This window comes from Abramis brama (genome assembly GCF_963993115.1).
Source record: "Abramis brama genome assembly, chromosome: 6".
Taxonomy (NCBI): Eukaryota; Metazoa; Chordata; class Actinopteri; order Cypriniformes; family Leuciscidae; genus Abramis; species Abramis brama.
This window is the reverse complement of record NC_139968.1, coordinates 39,608,522-39,628,218: the sequence shown is the minus strand read 5'-3', so window position 1 is coordinate 39,628,218 and position 19,697 is coordinate 39,608,522. Positions and strand designations below refer to the sequence as shown.

The 19,697-nt window shown below is 41.0% G+C and overlaps 2 protein-coding genes across 3 annotated transcripts; both read right to left on the bottom strand.

Annotated features, from left to right (window-relative positions):
• Positions 1–752: 752 nt before the first annotated feature.
• LOC311085246 (uncharacterized protein) lies at positions 753–16,021 on the bottom strand. Its single transcript, XM_084117678.1, has 4 exons — positions 15,742–16,021; positions 13,886–13,926; positions 1,146–1,472; positions 753–947 (listed from the first exon to the last, which is right to left on the bottom strand). The coding sequence occupies exons 1-4, from the start codon at positions 15,948–15,950 to the stop codon at positions 829–831; spliced, it is 696 nt and encodes a 231-aa protein (XP_083973804.1). The 5' UTR covers positions 15,951–16,021; the 3' UTR covers positions 753–828.
• On the bottom strand, positions 4,209–11,396 carry LOC311085488 (uncharacterized protein). Of its 2 annotated transcripts, none has more exons than XR_014606835.1 (2): positions 4,572–11,396; positions 4,209–4,300 (listed from the first exon to the last, which is right to left on the bottom strand). XR_014606835.1 is itself a non-coding variant. In XM_084117997.1 (2 exons), exon 2 carries the CDS (start codon positions 10,747–10,749, stop codon positions 4,783–4,785), a length of 5,967 nt encoding a protein of 1,988 aa, XP_083974123.1. In that variant the 5' UTR covers positions 10,750–10,964; positions 11,236–11,396; the 3' UTR covers positions 4,209–4,782. The 2 variants fall into 2 exon arrangements, 1 of the variants encoding a protein (XP_083974123.1); XM_084117997.1 differs by having other exon boundaries at positions 4,209–10,964; positions 11,236–11,396.
• Positions 16,022–19,697: the final 3,676 nt, after the last annotated feature.

The window sequence follows — 19,697 nt, the reverse complement described above, 5'->3', positions numbered from 1 at the left end:
AGAAAAATAAAGGTTTTCAAAGATTTACACGCTCTGCAAATAATTTGATCAACTTTATTTTTGAGCCTTAAAGGAAAACTCCACCGTTTTTTCATATTAAACTATGTTATTCCCTTAACTAAGATGAGTTGATACATACCTCTCTCGTCTCAGTGCGTGCACTCAAAACACTTTGATAGCACTTAGCTTAGCCCAGTTCATTCATTAGGGACCAAACAGAGATGAAGTTAGATGCGACCAAACACCTCCACATTTGCCCTATTTAAATACAGTTACACGAGTAGTTACACGACCAAGTATGGTGACACAAAATAAAACGTGGCGCTTTTCTAAGCGGGTAAAAAGGATAACTATAATGTATGGTGGAATAGCACTTGGGAGCACTTTGACTCGGCACAGTAAAAAGTCACGTTGGTTCTAATGACTGAAGTGAGAGGGAGAGAGGATATTTCCGGAGTGATGATATTACTGCGCCGAGTCGAAGTGCTCCCAAGTGCTATTCCACCATTGTAAATATGTTTGAAAGTTGATTTGCTCTTCTCAATGAAGTTTATGAATTTAGCTTTATTTTTTTCTCACCTAGCCTAATTTTTTACTAATTTCAATGCATGAAATGTGATTTTTAAATAATGAATGATTCGATTCGACTGCAGTTCAGCACATAATCTACAAACACATCTGCACATTTAAATGTGTGATATTTTTGAACAAACAGACCAAACACATAGCTTTTATTAAAAAATATTTACTTTACAAATTGCGCAAGCAAGAAAGGGGTTCAAACTAAAGTAAAATGTATACATCGATGGAACAATACAATGAACAGAATCAAATAAATTGCCGAATGAATCCAGATAAAAGTAGGAGGAGTTGCAGAGGTCTTCCCAGGCTTGTTTCTGTGCCATGGCTTCTTACTCGAACTACTCTGTGTTCTGTTACTGGCCGTTCTGTGGAGGCAAAAATTAGGAGTACAATTAAACGCTTTGAAAACTATGAGATATTTTGACAATATACCAAAATATGTGTACTATCTGCCATGCAAAAACAATATTGTACAACATGTTTGACTATTTATACCAACTCTGTTTAGATTTCAATCACATAGAAACTCCAAATGTATTAAATTAGGAGGCATTATAACACACCTCTGACCACCAGTTTTGTACTGTGATGAACTCCCACATCTGGAATGAAACAGATGTACGTTCCTCTATCGGAGAGCTGAAGATCGGTGAGTTTGAGAAAGATCTGGCTGTTCTTGAGCTCTTCAGGTAAAACTTCTGCTCTGTTCTTGTACGCTGGGTCTTGTTCCTTAACAGAAACTTTTCCATGGATAATATCGTATACATTCCTGGTGTCGTTGTGTCTCCAGTAGACTGTCAGTTGTTTTTCTTCAAGTACAATTCTTCTGTGACTGCACAGCAAAACGACAGAGCCTCCTTCAATGCCTTCAAATACCGGATGCAGAGAAGCTAGAAAACATTTTTTTTTTAGTTTTACATAAATTTAATCGTTCTCTATTATTATTATTATTATTATTATACAGTGGGGTCCAAAAGTCTGAAACCACATTGAAAACCTGTTTTTTTCTGTCAAATATTTAATATTACAATTATTTCTGAATTTATAGGTCCGAAATCAAGTATTATTTAAAAATTTACATTGATCAGTGACTCTTTATACAGTCAGATTTACTTTCATTTAAATATAAAATGTTCTTTGGAACTTCTTAAATCATGCTGGAAATGTTTGGCAAATAAAATGTAATGGCAAAAAAAAGTATTAAGCTATAAAACTGCAAAGTAAAGCGTTTCACTAGTAGTTTTAAACCTTAGTACCCTACTGTACAGTAGTGATGGGAGAAAAGCTTCGAATTAATTGAACCAATTGCTTCACAAAATGATTCACTGTTTCGAAATGTTTAAACCTCTGGCGACCCCTGGTGGTCACAACGGTGTGTTTGCAACAGATACTCAGGCCAAACATGCATAAAACACCTTTTACAAACCCATTCCAAATGTTTTTTTTTTTTAAGTAAAATTTATCAAATGCAATTATCTAATCATCTAATAAGATTAATTATCCAGTCTCTGTGTAATATGTGTTCTTTTATCAATTTCCAGGGCTTGTTTTGTTTGTTCCATGGATTGTTCAACTAAACAAACCAATAAGAGACTATTAACCCTTGTGTGGTGTTCACAACCCAATTCCACCTGTGGTGTTCCCGGTCAAAAATGACCGGACTATAAAAAATAGCTTATAAATCACTTGTTATGCAATATTATTACCCAATATTGGATTCAATCTTTTTGTCCACTTGTTCTCTTTCAGTTAGGACTGGTTTTATATTTCTATTTGCATCTGATTATTCGTAGGCCTCATTTATTTGATAGTAGGCATCTGATTTTTTGAGTAAAAAAAACATTATTTTTGAATAATTTTGGAAATATTAAATGAAATCTAAAGAAAATTGGCACTGTTGATGACACTAGTCTACTTTAATATTTCACCAAGAATTTTGTTTTGAAAAACTTTTATTTTGTACAAAATGGCACATTGTCACACTTGTGGTGTTCCCGGTCAAAAATGACCGGACTACAAAAAATAGCTTAGAAATCACTCATTATGCAATATTATCACCCAATATTGGATTCAATCTTTTTGTCCACTTGTTCTCTTTCAGTTAGGACTGATTTTATATTTCTATGTGCATCTGATTAATTGTAGGCCTCATTTATTTGATAGTAGGCATCTGATTTTTTGAGTAAAAAAAACATTATTTTTGAATAATTTTGGAAATATTAAATTAAATCTAAAGAAAATTGGCACTGTTGATGACACTAGTCTACTTTAATATTTCACCAAAAATTTTGTTTTGAAAAACTTTTATTTTGTACAAAATGGCACATTGTCACACTTGTGGTGTTCCCGGTCAAAAATGACCGGACTACAAAAAATAGCTTAGAAATCACTCATTATGCAATATTATCACCCAATATTGGATTCAATCTTTTTGTCCACTTGTTCTCTTTCAGTTAGGACTGATTTTATATTTCTATGTGCATCTGATTAATTGTAGGCCTCATTTATTTGATAGTAGGCATCTGATTTTTTGAGTAAAAAAAACATTATTTTTGAATAATTTTGGAAATATTAAATGAAATCTGAAGAAAATTGGCACTGTTGATCACACTAGTCTACTTTAATATTTCACCAGGAATTTTGTTTTGAAAAACTTTTATTTTGTACAAAATGGCACATTGTCACTCTTGTGGTGTTCCCGGTCAAAAATGACCGGTCTACAAAAAATAGCTTATAAATCACTCATTATGCAATATTATCACCCAATATTGGATTCAATCTTTTTGTCCACTTTTTCTCTTTCAGTTAGGACTGGTTTTATATTTCTATTTGCATCTGATTAATTGTAGGCCTCATTTATTTGAGAGTAGGCATCTCATTTTTTGAGTAAAAAAAACATTATTTTTGAATAATTTTGGAAATATTAAATGAAATCTGAAGAAAATTGGCACTGTTGATCACACTAGTCTACTTTAATATTTCACCAGGAATTTTGTTTTGAAAAACTTTTATTTTGTACAAAATGGCACATTGTCACTCTTGTGGTGTTCCCGGTCAAAAATGACCGGACTACAAAAAATAGCTTAGAAATCACTCATTATGCAATATTATCACCCAATATTGGATTCAATCTTTTTGTCCACTTGTTCTCTTTCAGTTAGGACTGGTTTTATATTTCTATTTGCATCTGATTAATTGTAGGCCTAATTTATTTGAGAGTAGGCATCTCATTTTTTGAATAAAAAAAACATTATTTTTAAATAATTTTGGAAAAATAAAATAAAATCTGAAGAAAATTGGCACTGATGATCACACTAGTCTACTTTAATTTTTCACCAGGAATTTTGTTTTGAAAAACTTTTATTTTGTACAAAATGGCACAGAGTTACACTTGTGGTGTTCCACTGGGCCATTGAGGGCCACTGTTTCAATTGGCCATTGAAAGTGAATGGGAGAGACATGTGTTAGAAGTCCATGAGGAATATCTTTACATCTGAGTGATGGATTATGGTGAGTTTGGGCTCTTTTTAATCTTAACAATCTCTGTAAATGACTCTATTTTGTGAAGTTAGGTGGAAGGCTAGTCCACTACGGAACTCCGGCAAGAAGTATGACAGGAGACAGAAAATTGTTAACTGTTTATCTCTTCAGGATGTGTCAATATGTCCAACATCATACAGCCATTAGCTATAACTGAGGTGGTAGAATGTGGTTTAATCTGAAATAAACAAATAAAGATATATAAGAATATGTATGAATACAGTAAACATAAAGATTCACCTCAGTATACATCATCTATACATGTTTATATTGTCCACAGCGCGGCAAATAGCGCTAAACATGTACACGTGAATTACACTGACATCACTCGCCTCTGAACACACTAATCACGATATGAACATAATAACAACAATCGGATATACAGCTGCGACATGAAAGTGTTAATATATCGCGATATAATAGCTAAATATAAGGATAAATGAACTTACATTCATGCACGCACATTTACCACTCGTAGAAGATGGCGGCAGAAACGAAACTAAGAGTAAACTGAAACCGCTCTGGCGGAATGCACGTCAGCGCGCTGTTCGTGCGTAACAGCGTAATACACATTAAAGGGCTACCAATACCAAATGTATAAGGAATTTAGTACAGCCGCCCCCAGATTAGCATAGCTAAAATGTAGAAGATATAAATTCCTTAGTTCTTAACATCGGTTTCATCACCGTCTGGGAGTGCTGGGAGTTGAACTAACTTAGCCACAGGTCGAAGATACAGACGATCCTTTATTCTGACCTTTGCTGACCTAATATGACCATCTTCGCTGGGAACCAGACTCTCAACCCTACCAACAGGCCAGTGAGCACGAGGCAGTTGTGGGTCCACCACCATTACCGCCGTACCCTGAGTCAGATCCTGAGTCTCACGCTGCCACTTAAGACGAGGCTGGAGGTTAGGTAGGTAATGCCGGGTATAATACGCCCAAAAGTGATCAACTACAGTCTGGGCATGGCGCCATCGACGCTTAGACAGAGGCTCTGGAGTGTAGACCACTTGGGGTAGCGAAGAGTCCCGCCGCCCCATGAGGAGGAAGTTGGGCGTGACTGGGTCTACATCAGCAATGTCAGACGAGACATAACCCAGTGGCTTACTATTCAGGATACCCTCTATCTCCACTAACACAGTGTGCAAGACATCTTCAGGCAGGGATTGACTTCCTACAACAACCTGCAGGGCTGATTTCACAGATTTGATCTCTCGCTCCCATGTGCCGCCAAAATGCGGCGCCGCAGGAGGATTCATCTTGAAAGTAATCTGATGGTCAGCCAGCCGTTCCTGCAGTTGAGGTTCCATTTTCCTGAAGGCTTCTCTCAGCTCTGTTTCGGCACCTCTGAAATTAGTCCCTTGGTCAGAGAGAATTTCCGAAGGAGTACCCCTCCGTGCTATGAAACGTCTCAGTGAAAGTAAGAAGGCATCGGCATCCAGGCTATTAAGGAGATCAAGGTGTATGCAGCGGGTAGTCAGACATTTAAAGATCACACCCCATCTTTTCTCTGAACGGCGGCCTACTTTGACAATGAAGGGCCCGAAACAGTCGACACCTGTCGAGAAGAATGGTGGTTGATGAAGTCGTAGACGAGCCAAGGGTAGATCAGACATAATGGGTACTGTTGGCTTAGCCCTCCACCTCTGGCATTGAACGCACCCCCTCTGGTGTTGCCTCACTGCTTGCCTGCCTCTCAGGACCCAGTAGTGACGACGGAGCTCAGCAAAAACTCTGTCCGGACCGGGATGAAGTAAGCGTTCATCAAAGTCTTGGATAAGGAGCTTGGAAACAGAATGATGGGGGTCTAAAACTGCCGGATGAGACTCGGTTGGACTCAGGCCTTCCAATCTCCGGAGCCGTCCTCCAACTCGAATTAGACTTAATGATTGATCAAACTCCGGTGCCAGAGTGTTCAGACGACTGGAAGGGGCCACTGGTTTGCCTGCCTTCAAGGCTTTGAACTCTAAAGGGAAGGACTCAACCTGAGACCGACTTAACAAAAACGCTTCAGCGCTCCGATAATCAGGGCTCTGAGTTCCTGCATCTAAGTTGGCCGCCCCGTAAAGGGACTGGTATGTTGCCTTAACCAAGGCTTTCCAGGAGGTGAATTGAGCCGCGTCGGGCATTTGCGGACTTTGGTCATCTACAATTAGTCCACAGAATACAGTCTTTCTGGTTTCTGAGGAATCATCTCGATTCTCCATAGGGGGTATAGCTGGCCACTGATCTGGTGATCCACGGAGGAAATGAGGTCCCTGATTCCACCGACTGGGAGTTGCCAGCTCTACCAATGTCTTCCCCCGGGTGATGTCGTCTGCCGGGTTATTTGCTGAGTCCACATATCTCCATGAGTACAGGTCAGTCAATTCCTGGATTTCGGCCACTCTAGTGCCGACAAACACTTTATACCGGCAGGACTCAGATTGTATCCAGGTCAAGACGGTAGTAGAGTCAGTCCAGAGTGTTGTCGACTCAATATGAATGGTCAACTCTTTCAATAGAAGCTTAGCGAGCTGTGCACCCGCCAAGGCTGCACAAAGTTCCAACCGCGGCATTGTCAATTGTCGCTTTGGAGCTACCCTTGACCTGGCCATCACGAAGGAAGTGTGGACTTCACCCTGTTGCTCGATAAGCAGGTATGCTACTGCTCCGTATGCCACTTCGGCGGCATCACAGAAAATGTGTAAGCTGAATCGGGACGCCTCCACCTTGAAATGAGAAGGGATGTAACAACGGGGAAACACAACCATAGCAAGGTTAGGTAACTCATGTTCCCATGCTCTCCAGCTCTCAAGCAGATCTGTGGGAAGGTTTGGGTCATCCCAGCTTCTCGGTTTAGCCCAGAGCTTTTGGACTAAAACTTTAGCCCTGGTGGTGAAGGGGTTGACAAACCCTAAAGGGTCATATTGAGATGCCAGGACTTTGTAGATGTGTCTCATTGTCGGGAGACACTCTGTCGTCGGACGGTGTCTGTAACCCAGACGATCATTGAGGCAATGCCACATCAGACCTAGAGCCGGCTCCTGAGGGTCAGAATGATTCTTCTGCAGCCATAGCTCTATACTCTGTGATTTCGCATTCGCTGGTAAGTGCTCGACCACTGAGGGGACATTGCTGGCCCACTGCCGTATTTCGAACCCCCCAGCTGCAAGAAAGGATCTCATCTTGTCAACTAACTGCCTGGCTTGCTCCACAGTGGGAAGACTCTGTAGACAGTTGTCCACATAGAAGCTCTGTTCTATGGACTGTCTTACTCCTTCGTCGCCTGCCTGCTGATCTCTGACATGCTTCTGCAGTGCGAAGGTCGCACAGCATGGGCTGCAGGTTGTTCCAAAAGGCAAGACTTCCCACTGGTAGATATCAGGCTGATCTTCTTTCCGCATGTTTCGCCAGATGAACCTCAGAAGAGGTTTGTCCTCTGGCAGGAGTCTCACCTGATGAAACATAGCACGTATGTCTCCGCTGATAGCAACTGGATGCTGTCGGAATCGAATGAGAACTCCCAGTAATGAAGCACCAAGGCATGGGCCAGGAAGGAGCTGCTGATTGAGGGAGAGACCTTGATGGATGAAGGAACAGTTGAAAACTAGTCTATCCTTACCATTGTGGTGGACAAGATGATGTGGGATGAACCATGATTCCTTATCCATATGTAGAAGTTCTGGCGGGACCTTGACAACATATCCTGCATCCAAGAGCTTCTGGATCTCAGCCTCATAAATCTTAGCCTTCTCTGGATCCCTGCTCAAGCGTTTCTCCGTACCCCTGAGATTGGGTAGAACTGACTCCCTAGTACCCTTCAATGGTGGTGCATTTGGAGAGCGTACAAGGGGGGTAGCATAACGCCAGATTCCATCCACTTCCACACGCTGAGTTTTGCTCTCCAGTAGTTCCATGGCCACTTGGTCCTGTCGTGATCGCATTACCAGCTTCTCGTTGCGGTAAGGAAGAATGTCCAACTGCCACAGCCTTTCTACTTCTTGGAGTATAGGATCTCGCACTGATGAAAGGGAAGTGAGCAAACACTGTTGAGGTGATATTTGGTGTGGAAGAAGCCCGTCTGGTCCCTGGAGAACCCAACCGAGCTGCGTATGTACAGCTGCTGGTCCGCCATCTGGGCCTAATCTGGTGGGCTCCTTTGCAGTGATTAGACCTGGGTAATCAGATCCAATTAAGAGAAGGGGCTGAATTTTGCTGAATGATGGAAGAGGAATACCCCTCAGATGACAGTAACTCCTCTGAAGTCTCTTGCTAGGGTACGTCTGCTCAGTCAAGGTCAGGAGAGGTGCAGAGAACACACCAGCAAGGTTGTACCTCTCTTTTGGCCTGGACTGGGATGAGAGCTGAAACTGAACAGACTGTCCCTCCAGCTGGGTAATATCATGACGAATGGTACGAAGGGCCATAACTTCCTTCTTTCCTTGTAGGCCTAGCTGCTGGACTGCTGCGGGAAGAATAATGCTGCGCTGTGCACCATCATCAAGGATCGCGTAGGTTTGTATAGACTTCTCACCTTTCCACAGTAACACGGGGGTGACCTTTAGAAAGACCCGTCCTGTATGGCTAGGTGGTGTCACATAGATGCGGTCACTGGAGGTTGTAACTAGCATGATGCTCGGGCCTTGCTGTGCTATGTGATGAAGAACTCTAAGATGCACGTCCCCACATTCTCCGCATGGTTTTCTCAATGTGCACTCATTACAATTGTGGTTGGTACGTCCGCATTTCCAGCATCTCTTACCTTCTTTTATCCACTTGATAAGTCGCTCAGGTGGGCATTCAGTGATCTCATTGCACTGAGAGAGGTAGTGCTCTTCACTATGACAGAACAAACACAGGCGCTTTGTTCTCTGGACTAGTTGCTGGTTTGGAAGAGCCTCTGTTCGGACATGCTTTACTTCTTTAACCTCCTTGGGCTGATTACTACCATGATAAACGGAGATGGCCCGGGTCTGTGGCTTAATAATAGCTGGACGCTCTCTACGTGGAGCTGGAGCCTTCTCAGTGTGGTAGCGTTGAGCCATCTTTGATGAAAGCCGCTGGGCTTCGGCCTTGACCTTCAACCACTCTGCAAGATCGTGCAAATTATATGGATTAAGACTGTCCGTGTTCAGTCTTCCCCTTAGTTGTAAGTGCTCTATGAATCCATCCCTGTAGTGTTTAGGGAGTTTACTAAGCAACCTGTCAACATGACCGGTACAGGTAAGCTCTCTTCCTTGTGGTCCCTCTAGAGACATAAGCATACCCACCAGAAGATCAATGTTAAGAGCAAAGTTCTGGAATGCTTTTGAATCTCCAGCCTTGATATCTGGTAAGTTCATTAGAGCCGCAACTTCACTTTGTGCAAGCTGGTGAGGTTGGCCATATTGGCGCTGCAGGGCTGCCATGGCTGCTGTGTAAGGTGCAGGGTGATGACGGCATGCTTGGGCTATCAGCTTTGCTTCATCAAGGACCAACTGCTCCATCAGCACGCGATACTTGTAATGTTCTGTGAGCTCAGTGTGGGGGTTCAGCAGATTATCAAGGGCTATTTTCAGATCTGTGAACTCTCTTTCACTGTCATTCACAAGTTTTGGTAGCGATGGGACTGGGACTGGTTGGAGCGGAGGTGCAGCAGGTACTGGCTGATATACTGGACGTGCATGTGAGGCCAGATATGGCATAGTGGATGCAACTGGAGGAGGATGCCAGTTCTGCACTGATGACTGAATGGAAGGCTGCGGTGTATAATATCCTGTGACCATGGGTGATGGCTGATACGAGTGTGGCACATGTGTTGGTTGGCTATGTGCAGGGATCTGTAATTGGTAAACTGGTGGCACCAGAGTGTTTTGTATTGTCGTGGCTGTAGGTAGCTTCAATGACGTGATAGTTTGCGGCAAAGATGATATAAGATTATAGGAAGCAGGAGAGGATATTGCACTGCATACCACTGCTGTCTGTCTCGCATATGCAGCTGCTGGCATCTGAATAAAGGGTTGTGGTGTAGGTGTGCTGTACACTATATGAGGTGTAGTCGGAGATGTCTGCCACCGTACAGATTGATGTGGTTCCCGGGGCACCCCAAGGCATGGAATGAGCGTCTCTGTATTCAGTAACGGGATGGCGGGAACTGCAGTAGCCTTTGGCCTGACAATGGGTGGTGAGTAAGCTTGAGCCTGTTCCATTCGCTCGGAAAATGGAGAAACAGTGCCACTACTTGATGACTCACACTCTAACTGGCTGTTAGCTCGGTGCTGTGGTACTGGAGATGTGTAATAATAAGAAGAAGAAGGAGATCTACCAACATCTAGCTGCTCCACCAGGCTGCTGAGCCCCATATCTATACTTCCCCCACTGACTATGGCAGTACCTCGTCCATACTGCAGAGATGATAACTCGTGTCTTGTCGGCTGGACCCCAATCGAGGCGGGCTCGGCCTGCCCACTGAAGGTCAACGGTGCCGCTGCATGATCCATCTTCAGCTGCTGATATGTCTCGTGAGGCCCAGTAACTGGCAGAAGGGATTTAGGCAAGGCTACCTCATAAGCTTGCAGATATGAAGGGATCTGACGCGCTCTGGCTTGCATTTGAGCAGGATGCGTGGTATCTGGAGAATAACATGTTCTCTGTGGCTCCATGTCACCGTAGTGGCTATAGCAATCCGGCTCGAAGGACCAAATGTAAATGACTCTATTTTGTGAAGTTAGGTGGAAGGCTAGTCCACTACGGAACTCCGGCAAGAAGTATGACAGGAGACAGAAAATTGTTAACTGTTTATCTCTTCAGGATGTGTCAATATGTCCAACATCATACAGCCATTAGCTATAACTGAGGTGGTAGAATGTGGTTTAATCTGAAATAAACAAATAAAGATATATAAGAATATGTATGAATACAGTAAACATAAAGATTCACCTCAGTATACATCATCTATACATGTTTATATTGTCCACAGCGCGGCAAATAGCGCTAAACATGTACACGTGAATTACACTGACATCACTCGCCTCTGAACACACTAATCACGATATGAACATAATAACAACAATCGGATATACAGCTGCGACATGAAAGTGTTAATATATCGCGATATAATAGCTAAATATAAGGATAAATGAACTTACATTCATGCACGCACATTTACCACTCGTAGAAGATGGCGGCAGAAACGAAACTAAGAGTAAACTGAAACCGCTCTGGCGGAATGCACGTCAGCGCGCTGTTCGTGCGTAACAGCGTAATACACATTAAAGGGCTACCAATACCAAATGTATAAGGAATTTAGTACAATCTCATGTAAATAATGATGTGCCATTTTCCACAATTTATGCATGCTTCATTGAGTTATGAGTTAAAACGGGACATAAATGCTAGGCTACATCTATATTCAAGGCTCTGTGAGCGTATGTGGGGGTTTGTGTGTTACAACTCAATTAGGAATATCTTTAGATCTGAGTGATGGATTATGCTGAGTTTGGGCTCTTTTTAATAGTGATAGTCTGCTGAAAATAATGATGTACAGTTTTCTACGAACTGTGCATGCTTCGTGAAGTTATGAGCGAAAACCAAACGAGAGTGCTTCATGAGTATATACTTGGCTAGGTGCGTCTGTGGTATTTTCTGTGTTAGAACGCCATGAGGAATATCTTTAGATCTGATTGATGGAATATAATGAGTTTGGGCTCTTTTTAATCGTGAACTCCTGCTGTAAATAACGATGTGCCATTTTTCATGATCTATATAATTTTCATGAAGATACGAGTAAAAAGGCCAAGTCTAAGCTACCTTGATTGGCTACGTGAGTCTGTGCGTCTGTGATTTTTTTTGTGTTAGAACTCCACGAGGAATATCTTTAGTTCTGAGTTATGGATCATGTTGAGTTTGGACTCATTTTAATTGTAAGCATCTGCTGTAAATAATGATGTGTCATTTTCCACAATCGGAGCATGTTTCATGAAGTTACGAGCGGAAATGTGTCTAAAATTCAGCATCCATACATGGTTTACACATGGGTCTCTTGAAGGGCTTCTTTTAGAAAAACCTCGCTCAAGTTTAGTAAAAAAGCCTGAAACAATTATGCTTGTTGTATTCTACTCATTGAGACCTTTCAAATGACATATGACACAGGACTATCAGAGCTGTATGATGTATTTGACATATTGCTGAATGTAATACAAAAAAGTAGTTTATAAATTATGATTTTATTTATTTTTATTTATCAGCAAATAACTCAGCACTACTTAGGAGTTTATCAAATTGGCTACATTCATTGTAAATTTCAGACTCTAAGCTTTCAAATGACACCTATTTTAAGTTGATCAAGGTAATAGTTTTGAAAAATATTATGATTATTTATTTCGCAGCTAGGTGGCGCCTGCGGGGGGTACACTCAGTTTTAGAGTGATAACTCAGCAGTCGTTAGGAGTTGATCAAAGTGATTAGATGCATTAAAAAGCTGAGATTCTAAGCTTTAAAATGATACATAATTTGTGTTGTTCCATTCATTGGTTGCATTGGTCTCTCCCATTCACTTTCAATGGCCCATTGAAACAATGGCCCACAATGGCCCTCAATGGCCCAGTGGAACACCACAAGTGTAACTCTGTGCCATATTGTACAAAATAAAAGTTTTTCAAATCACAATTTCTGGTGAAAAGTTTAAGTAGACTAGTGTGATCAACAGTGCCAATTTTCTTCAGATTTTATTTTATTTTTCCAAAATTATTAAAAAATAATGTTTTTTTTACTCAAAAATTTAGATGCCTTCTCTCAAATAAATGAGGCCTACAATTGATCAGATGCAAATAGAAATATAAAACCAGTCCTAATTGAAAGAGAACAAGTGGACAAAAAGATTGAATCCAATATTGGGTGATAATATTGCATAATGATTGATTTCTAAGCTATTTATTGTAGTCCGGTCATTTTTGACCGGGAACACCACAAGTGTAACTCTGTGCCATATTGTACAAAATAAAAGTTTTTCAAAACACAATTCCTGGTGAAAAATTAAAGTAGACTAGTGTGATCAACAGTGCCAATTTTCTTCAGAATTTATTTAAAATTTCCAAAATTATTCAAAAATAATGTTTTTTTTACTCAAAAAATTAGATGCCTACTCTCAAATAAATGAGGCCTACGATTAATCAGATGCAAATAGAAATATAAAACCAGTCCTAATTGAAAGAGAACAAGTTGACAAAAAGATTGAATCCAATATTGGGTGATAATATTGCATAATGAGTGATTTATAAGCTATTTTTTGTAGTCCGGTCATTTTTGACCGGGAACACCACAAGAGTGACAAGGTGACAAAACTCCCCCTAAAAAATTAAGAAAATTGTCACAAAACATTTCAGAAGTAGTTATACCATTTGTGAAAAAAGTCACTAAGTTTCAGTCCAAAGCGATAACATTAACTAGTATTTTCGGGAAAAAGAAAATCTTCTCCGGGTCAAAATGACCCGAACACCACATGAGGGTTAACTACTATTATTCTATTATACTAATGTCTCATTAAAACGTCCACAAATGTATAAAACTGATTAGAGATCTGGTAAAAACCCATAGATATTTGTTCAATGATCTCACTGAATCCGCATGATTCATTAACCATTAAAATTGTATCTCTACACCACAACGGCTCTGGCCTTATCTACTGAAATCACGTGACTTTGGCAGTTTGAAGCACGCGCCCAAACACTGATTCGAAACAAAAGATTCATAAAGGTTTCTAAGCAGTTAATTTCTGTACAGTATTTGCTCTGTTCTTACCTGTATCTATCAACAGTACCGACAGATAGATGAAACAGCATCTGGAAATCAAGAGAGAACATTATAATAACAATTATGCTGAGCAATGTCAAGTCCATAAAAAGTAATTCAAAATATTTCTGCCATCATTATCCTTAAAAAAATCATTAACGATATCCTCTTTCAAATGTGCATCATTTTATATTTTATTTTAAAGGTGCTCTAAGCGATGTCACGCGTTTTTTAGGCCAAAACTTTTTTTGGCACATACAGCAAACATCTCCTCACCATCCGCTAGCTGCCTGTCCCCCTAGACAACCCAGGCTCCACAAACGGCAAGAAAAACAAACTGGGCTCACCCGCACCACGAAACATAACAAACCGTTCCAGCCAATAACCGACAAAAAGGATTTGGCGTGGGGTTTGGGGGGTTTAGTGCGCAGATGAGGAGGAGGGAGGGTCTAGCTCAATAGGCTTGTTCGACTTCATGCAGCTCTGCGCAGACCGATCGGCGGCTGACTTGAAGCAGTGCATATCGGTTAGAAATTTTGTCCGACTTGATACAGCGCCAACACCACATGACTGTGACGTGTGCCATCAAAGTACCATGAGAGCGATTCGGAGAACTCAGCCAGCGCAGCTTCTCAAGAGCGGCTGCAGGAGGGCTGATGATGACACAGCTGTTCCACCATTGGCCAGATCCACCGCATGACAACGATCACGTGTGTTTCGTGTTTATTCAAACACCTTTATTTCCTCTAAAGCTCACAAATCTGTTTTTTATAACAGTAAACACTCTTTTCATGTAGTTGCGATGTTATGTTGTGTCATGTTTATCAAATTAAAACTGATTAAAAAACGTAGACTCCACTTCATTGATAGTAGCTTATGTTGAACTTTATTCTTGTTCAAACAGACGCTGTATGAAGCAGTACATAAAGTATTGAATGAAAATGTCTCTGAAACATCTGTGTATTATTTGGCAAATATTGCATTTGTTACACTTCAGCTGTGGTAAAGTATGCAAACACCACGTGAGCGGTCACTACGGGAACCAGAAAGTGTCCGACTTCACGTCTCCATTTGCAGCTCCACCCCGCCTGCACGCGGCTACTCTCGCCGATCGGTTACATCCAGTCGAACACACCTAATACTTTAAACCTCAACAAGAAGTGACATCACCTAACATCACTTAGAGCACCTTTAAATAAGTACCGCCTATCTTGGGCTGTAGCCTGCAGTTGAGGGTACTGATTGGTCCGAGCATGTTAGTTACTGACAGCTATTTTGCTCAATGAAATGAATGAAGACTGTTATGAATCTTTGTGCAGTATTTACTACATCTTGTTTACAGTTCACATCGTCATGCACGTTTATTTTTTCTTCTGTCTGTCAATGAGTGTTGAATTGAAACAGGCCATGCAACAGAATTTTGACTTTTTTCATTCAAAAATGTCCCTATGAATAGAGTTGTTTATAAAAAAAAGAAAGAAAAAAAAAAAACCTAGGCTATTATAGGGACCCTGTTTGTTGGGTGGTCCCTACCCGAGCCCTCGCCGCTGACAGCTCTTGAAACTTTCTATGCACGTTTGCACGACTTTCGTTATAAGTCAGTGCACACTTATAACGAAAGTCGTGCAAACGTGCATAGAAAGCTTGTCTTGTTTGCAGTCTCATTCAAACGTCTCGCGTCATGCACAGTTTTCATTAGATGTTTTGTTTTGTTTGTTTTTTACCTACCCGTGAAAGGTAAATGAATGGTCTTTGTGTTGCAAAGACATCATAAATCAAAACGCTATGCCACATAATAATGATTCGCATTGTTGTACAATGAAACTCAGCTCAACTACGTGCAGTTTAAATTGAGAAAGTCTTACCGTCGGTGCATGTTGTAGTCAGATGTGTGTGAGGGATGTTCTCGGACTCTAGACAGAGCAGCTGTTTGGAAATTCAAATACAGCGGGCAAATCTGCAATTCGTTAAGACTGGACTGTTTCTCCGCCTCTCGTAGGAGGAGTCCACAACTCCACATGGGTTCTTCAACGACTTTAGTCCAAACATTAACGAGTATAGAGACAGAGCGCATTTAGGCCACGCCCACACGTGTCATTTCTTGCTTCTAACAAAAGACAGAAAAATGCCTAAAAGCTGCTGTGTGACAAGGTGTGCAGCAAACAAGCTAAAAAAAACCAGAAATAAGTTTTTATTAGCTCTCGACCCCAAAAAACGAGTGTTTAGGACATAAAAGTGGATACAGGCAGTTGAGACAGAGCGTGTCTCATTACTCTGAGAACTAACATCCGCTGGAGGAGACTGTAATCGGCAACACAGGATAGTTTATCTTACAGAAATATAACATATAAAACTGACATTTGGATATTTGACTCACCAGTGACCAAATGTTTAACTTACTGCACACGTAGTGTATTTTTAGTGCATACTGAGTGTCAGGATTCGTTCCAGCCTGTATCCACTTTTTGTCCTCAAACGCTCGTTTTTTTGGGGTCGACAGCTTATGAAAACGTATTTCTGGGTTTCTTAGCTTGTTTGCTGTACACATTGTCACACAGCAGCTTTTAGGCATTATTCTGTCTTTTCTTAGAAGCAAGAAATGACAAGGAGGCAGCCTCTCGCAATGCAAAGTCAATGGAGACGGTTGGTTTGTTTTTCCCCTTGGTGGGCGTGGTCTTCAGATTATCAGAGCGTTGCGCTCTGTCTGGGGAGGCTGCATACCTGGACCGAAACTAATTTCAAAAAATGCGCCCTGCCCTCTCTGTCAAAGTGAAAGTAGTGAATGTTGAGTGAACTGTCTTTATATACCAATACATAATTAAAATGTAAATTGTACTCTGAAAAAGAGAGTATAAAAACTGAGTGTCTCTAGTCCTCTCAGGACAGCTACTTAGGCCCAATCCCAATTCTATTTTATATCACTTCGCCTACCTCTTGAATCAGAGTGTAGGGGTGAAAATATTCCCCTAAGAAATGGGACACCACTAATAGACGTGAATAGAGCGTCTGGCGTGAGTGATTTCAATGTTAAGACGCGTTTCCGCGCATCTGGAGGTCTTGCGGCGCGAATGAGGCGTTTAGCGCGGCACGGTGGACGCGAATTCGCCTCATTCGCGCGTTCACTGCGCTTCAAACTTTTGCTTTTCACACGCGTCATATTGTTAACGAATTTAGCGGTTTTTTGCAACCGTTTCTTTGAAGAACATGACCGTAAATATGAACACAAGATTGAATGTGACAAAGAAAATGATTATTGGCAGTCATGTTGCCTCTGTAGCCGGTGTATGTAGGTAGGTACATTTCTCATACCCCTTCGTCTGAAGTGTGGTCCCGAAAAATCTTAGTTTCAAGGACTATCTGGCCCTTCCCCTTACCCCTACCCCTCCAACCAAAAGAAAATCGAGACAACCCTACCCCTTCACGGGAACGCGCAAAACGGAGGGGTAGGGCCAAGGGGTAGGGGCATTGGGTGAATTGGGATTGAGCATTATTACATTCACTCCCACCCCCTCCCTTCTGGGTTCCTTCCAAAGCCACGCCCCCAAAACGTATGAACGCGCGATGCCGACCGCTCAGCTGGAGGATGCTGTAACAAAATTCAAATTCAAATTCAAGGAAGGAAGAGGACAGGGTCGGCTTGCGGATTTGTGGGCGTGTTTATTTATAAATGAAAAAAGAAAAAAAGAAACCAACAACAAAAAGTCGCGCTCACAGCCCTGTAGCAGCAAAGAGCATCAAAGAGCATCATCATAAATTGAATTAGCACTAAAGCCTAACAATTGTATTTAAAATATGATTGTAACAGGTTTGTTATTCATTCTCTAAGATGAAACTGCCTCAGAATCAACTCAACAGAGTAAAAGTGAAGGTCTACGAACTAAGAAATGGGTTTTTCTGGTGTGAAATGGGTTTTTCTGGTGTTGTTCTTAGATGGTTTACCTCTTACCTGAGCGACAGATCATTCTGTGTGTCTGTTAATAACATTTTGTCAGATATGACCCCTCTGTCATACGGAGTTCCTCAGGGTTCAGTTTTAGGTCCTCTTTTGTTTTTATTATATATGAGCCCGCTTGGTGAAATAATCAGAAACTTTAATAATGTGTCTTATCACTTTTATGCTGATGACATTCAGTTGTACTGTTCTTTTAATGATTCTGAGTTTGGAAAATTAATGGATTTACTGGAATGTCTGTCATGCATTAAGTCTTGGTTATATAACAATTTTCTACAACTGAACACAAAAAAGACTGAAACTATGATCATCGCTCCAGAACAAAAAATATCTCGAATTAAACAACACCTCTGTTCTTTAGACTCGTCTTTCCAGACGAGCCTAAGAAACCTTGGTGTTTTGTTTGACCAATCGATGTCCTTGGATGGTCATTCTAGACAGCTGGTCAGAAGCTGTTTTTATCATTTGAGAAATATCTCTAAATTAAGAACAATACTGCCCAAAACTAACATGGAGATGATCGTTCATGCTTTTATTTCTTCACGGTTAGATTATTGTAATTCTCTTTTTACTTGTTTTAACAATTGTTCTTTGAGCCGTCTCCAACTGGTTCAAAATGCCGCAGCCAGGCTTTTAACAGGAACAAACAGAAGGGCACACATTACTCCGATTTTATTTACTCTCCATGGCTTCCGGTAAAATACAGAATTGATTATAAAATTTTAATTTTAACTTTTAAAGCACTACATGGACAGATGCCTCAATATATCACTGACATGTTGACCCCTTACTCTTCGTCTCGTATTCTTCGCTCCTCAGGTCAAAATCTCCTGATGGTACCTAAAACCCGCCTTAAAACTCGGGGAGATCGCTCCTTCCAGGCGACTGCTCCAAAATTGTGGAATGCCTTGCCCTTGTCATTGCGTGTGGCCAATTCTATTGTTTCTTTTAAAAAACAGCTGAAGACACTGCTATTTAGACAAGCTTTTAGTTGATTGTGTTGTTATGTTTTATGTTTTTATGTTTGTATGATGCTTTTTAAATTGTATACTTGCTACTTGTAAAGCACTCTGTGATTCTTTCTGTGATGGGTGCTATATAAATAAAGTTTACTTACTTACTTACTTACTAAGCCAGAGACAGAAAAAGTTCAGAATGAGAAAGAAAGACAATACAATGAGACAGAGAGGGAAGAGACAGACGCAGAACAGGAAGAAATGGAGAGTGAGGCAGCCACAGCCATGTACAGCCTGAAGACTTTGAGTTTTTGCTTCAGTTACAAAATCCATCAGATCCTGCTCATGTAAAGAAATACAATATAACATACAATGTGGCCTTCACAAAATTTTCAAATTCAGTAGGACCCTGTCGTCCAATTTTGCCGTTCCCAAAAAAATGAACAAGGACGTTCGTTTCAGGGACAGTGGTATTGAAGAACACCCCTGGTTAGAGTATTCTCCTGAGAATGATGCAATGTACTGTTTTAGCTGCAGGCTTTTCATGAATGATTAAAAGTATAAGAGCAGGACAGGTTGGAAGTCAGTGGGGTTAAGTCTGTGGAAGCAAGCTAAAGGAAAAATGAAGGAGCATAGCAAGACAGAGTCAAACATGCTAGGCATGATTCGGTGGAATGCCTTTAAAAAAAAGCATTGGATACAGCATTGGAAAAGGCCGACTTTGAGATGCAAGCAGCCAAAGAAAGAGAAAGGCAAAAAAACAGGGAGATTATCTACAGACTGATTGATATTATATTGTACTTAGCGAAACAAGGCATGGCATTCAGAGGTGACAATGAAAGCCTCTCAAGTTCAAACAAAGGAAATTTCTTAGAGCTTGTAGAGTTGGTTGGCCAATATGAAAGCTATTAAG

Bases quoted from the DNA above. Each gene is read 5' to 3' on its own strand.
- LOC311085488 (XM_084117997.1), bottom strand. From the start codon at position 10,749: ATGGAGCCACAGAGAACATGTTATTCTCCAGATACCACGCATCCTGCT.
- LOC311085246 (XM_084117678.1), bottom strand. From the start codon at position 15,950: ATGCGCTCTGTCTCTATACTCGTTAATGTTTGGACTAAAGTCGTTGAA. The intron at 1,473-13,885 runs GTAAGAACAGAG...AATGTTTTCTAG, and splicing joins GGTACTGTTGATAGATACAG to CTTCTCTGCATCCGGTATTT. The intron at 948-1,145 runs GTGTGTTATAAT...TTGCCTCCACAG, and splicing joins TACAAAACTGGTGGTCAGAG to AACGGCCAGTAACAGAACAC.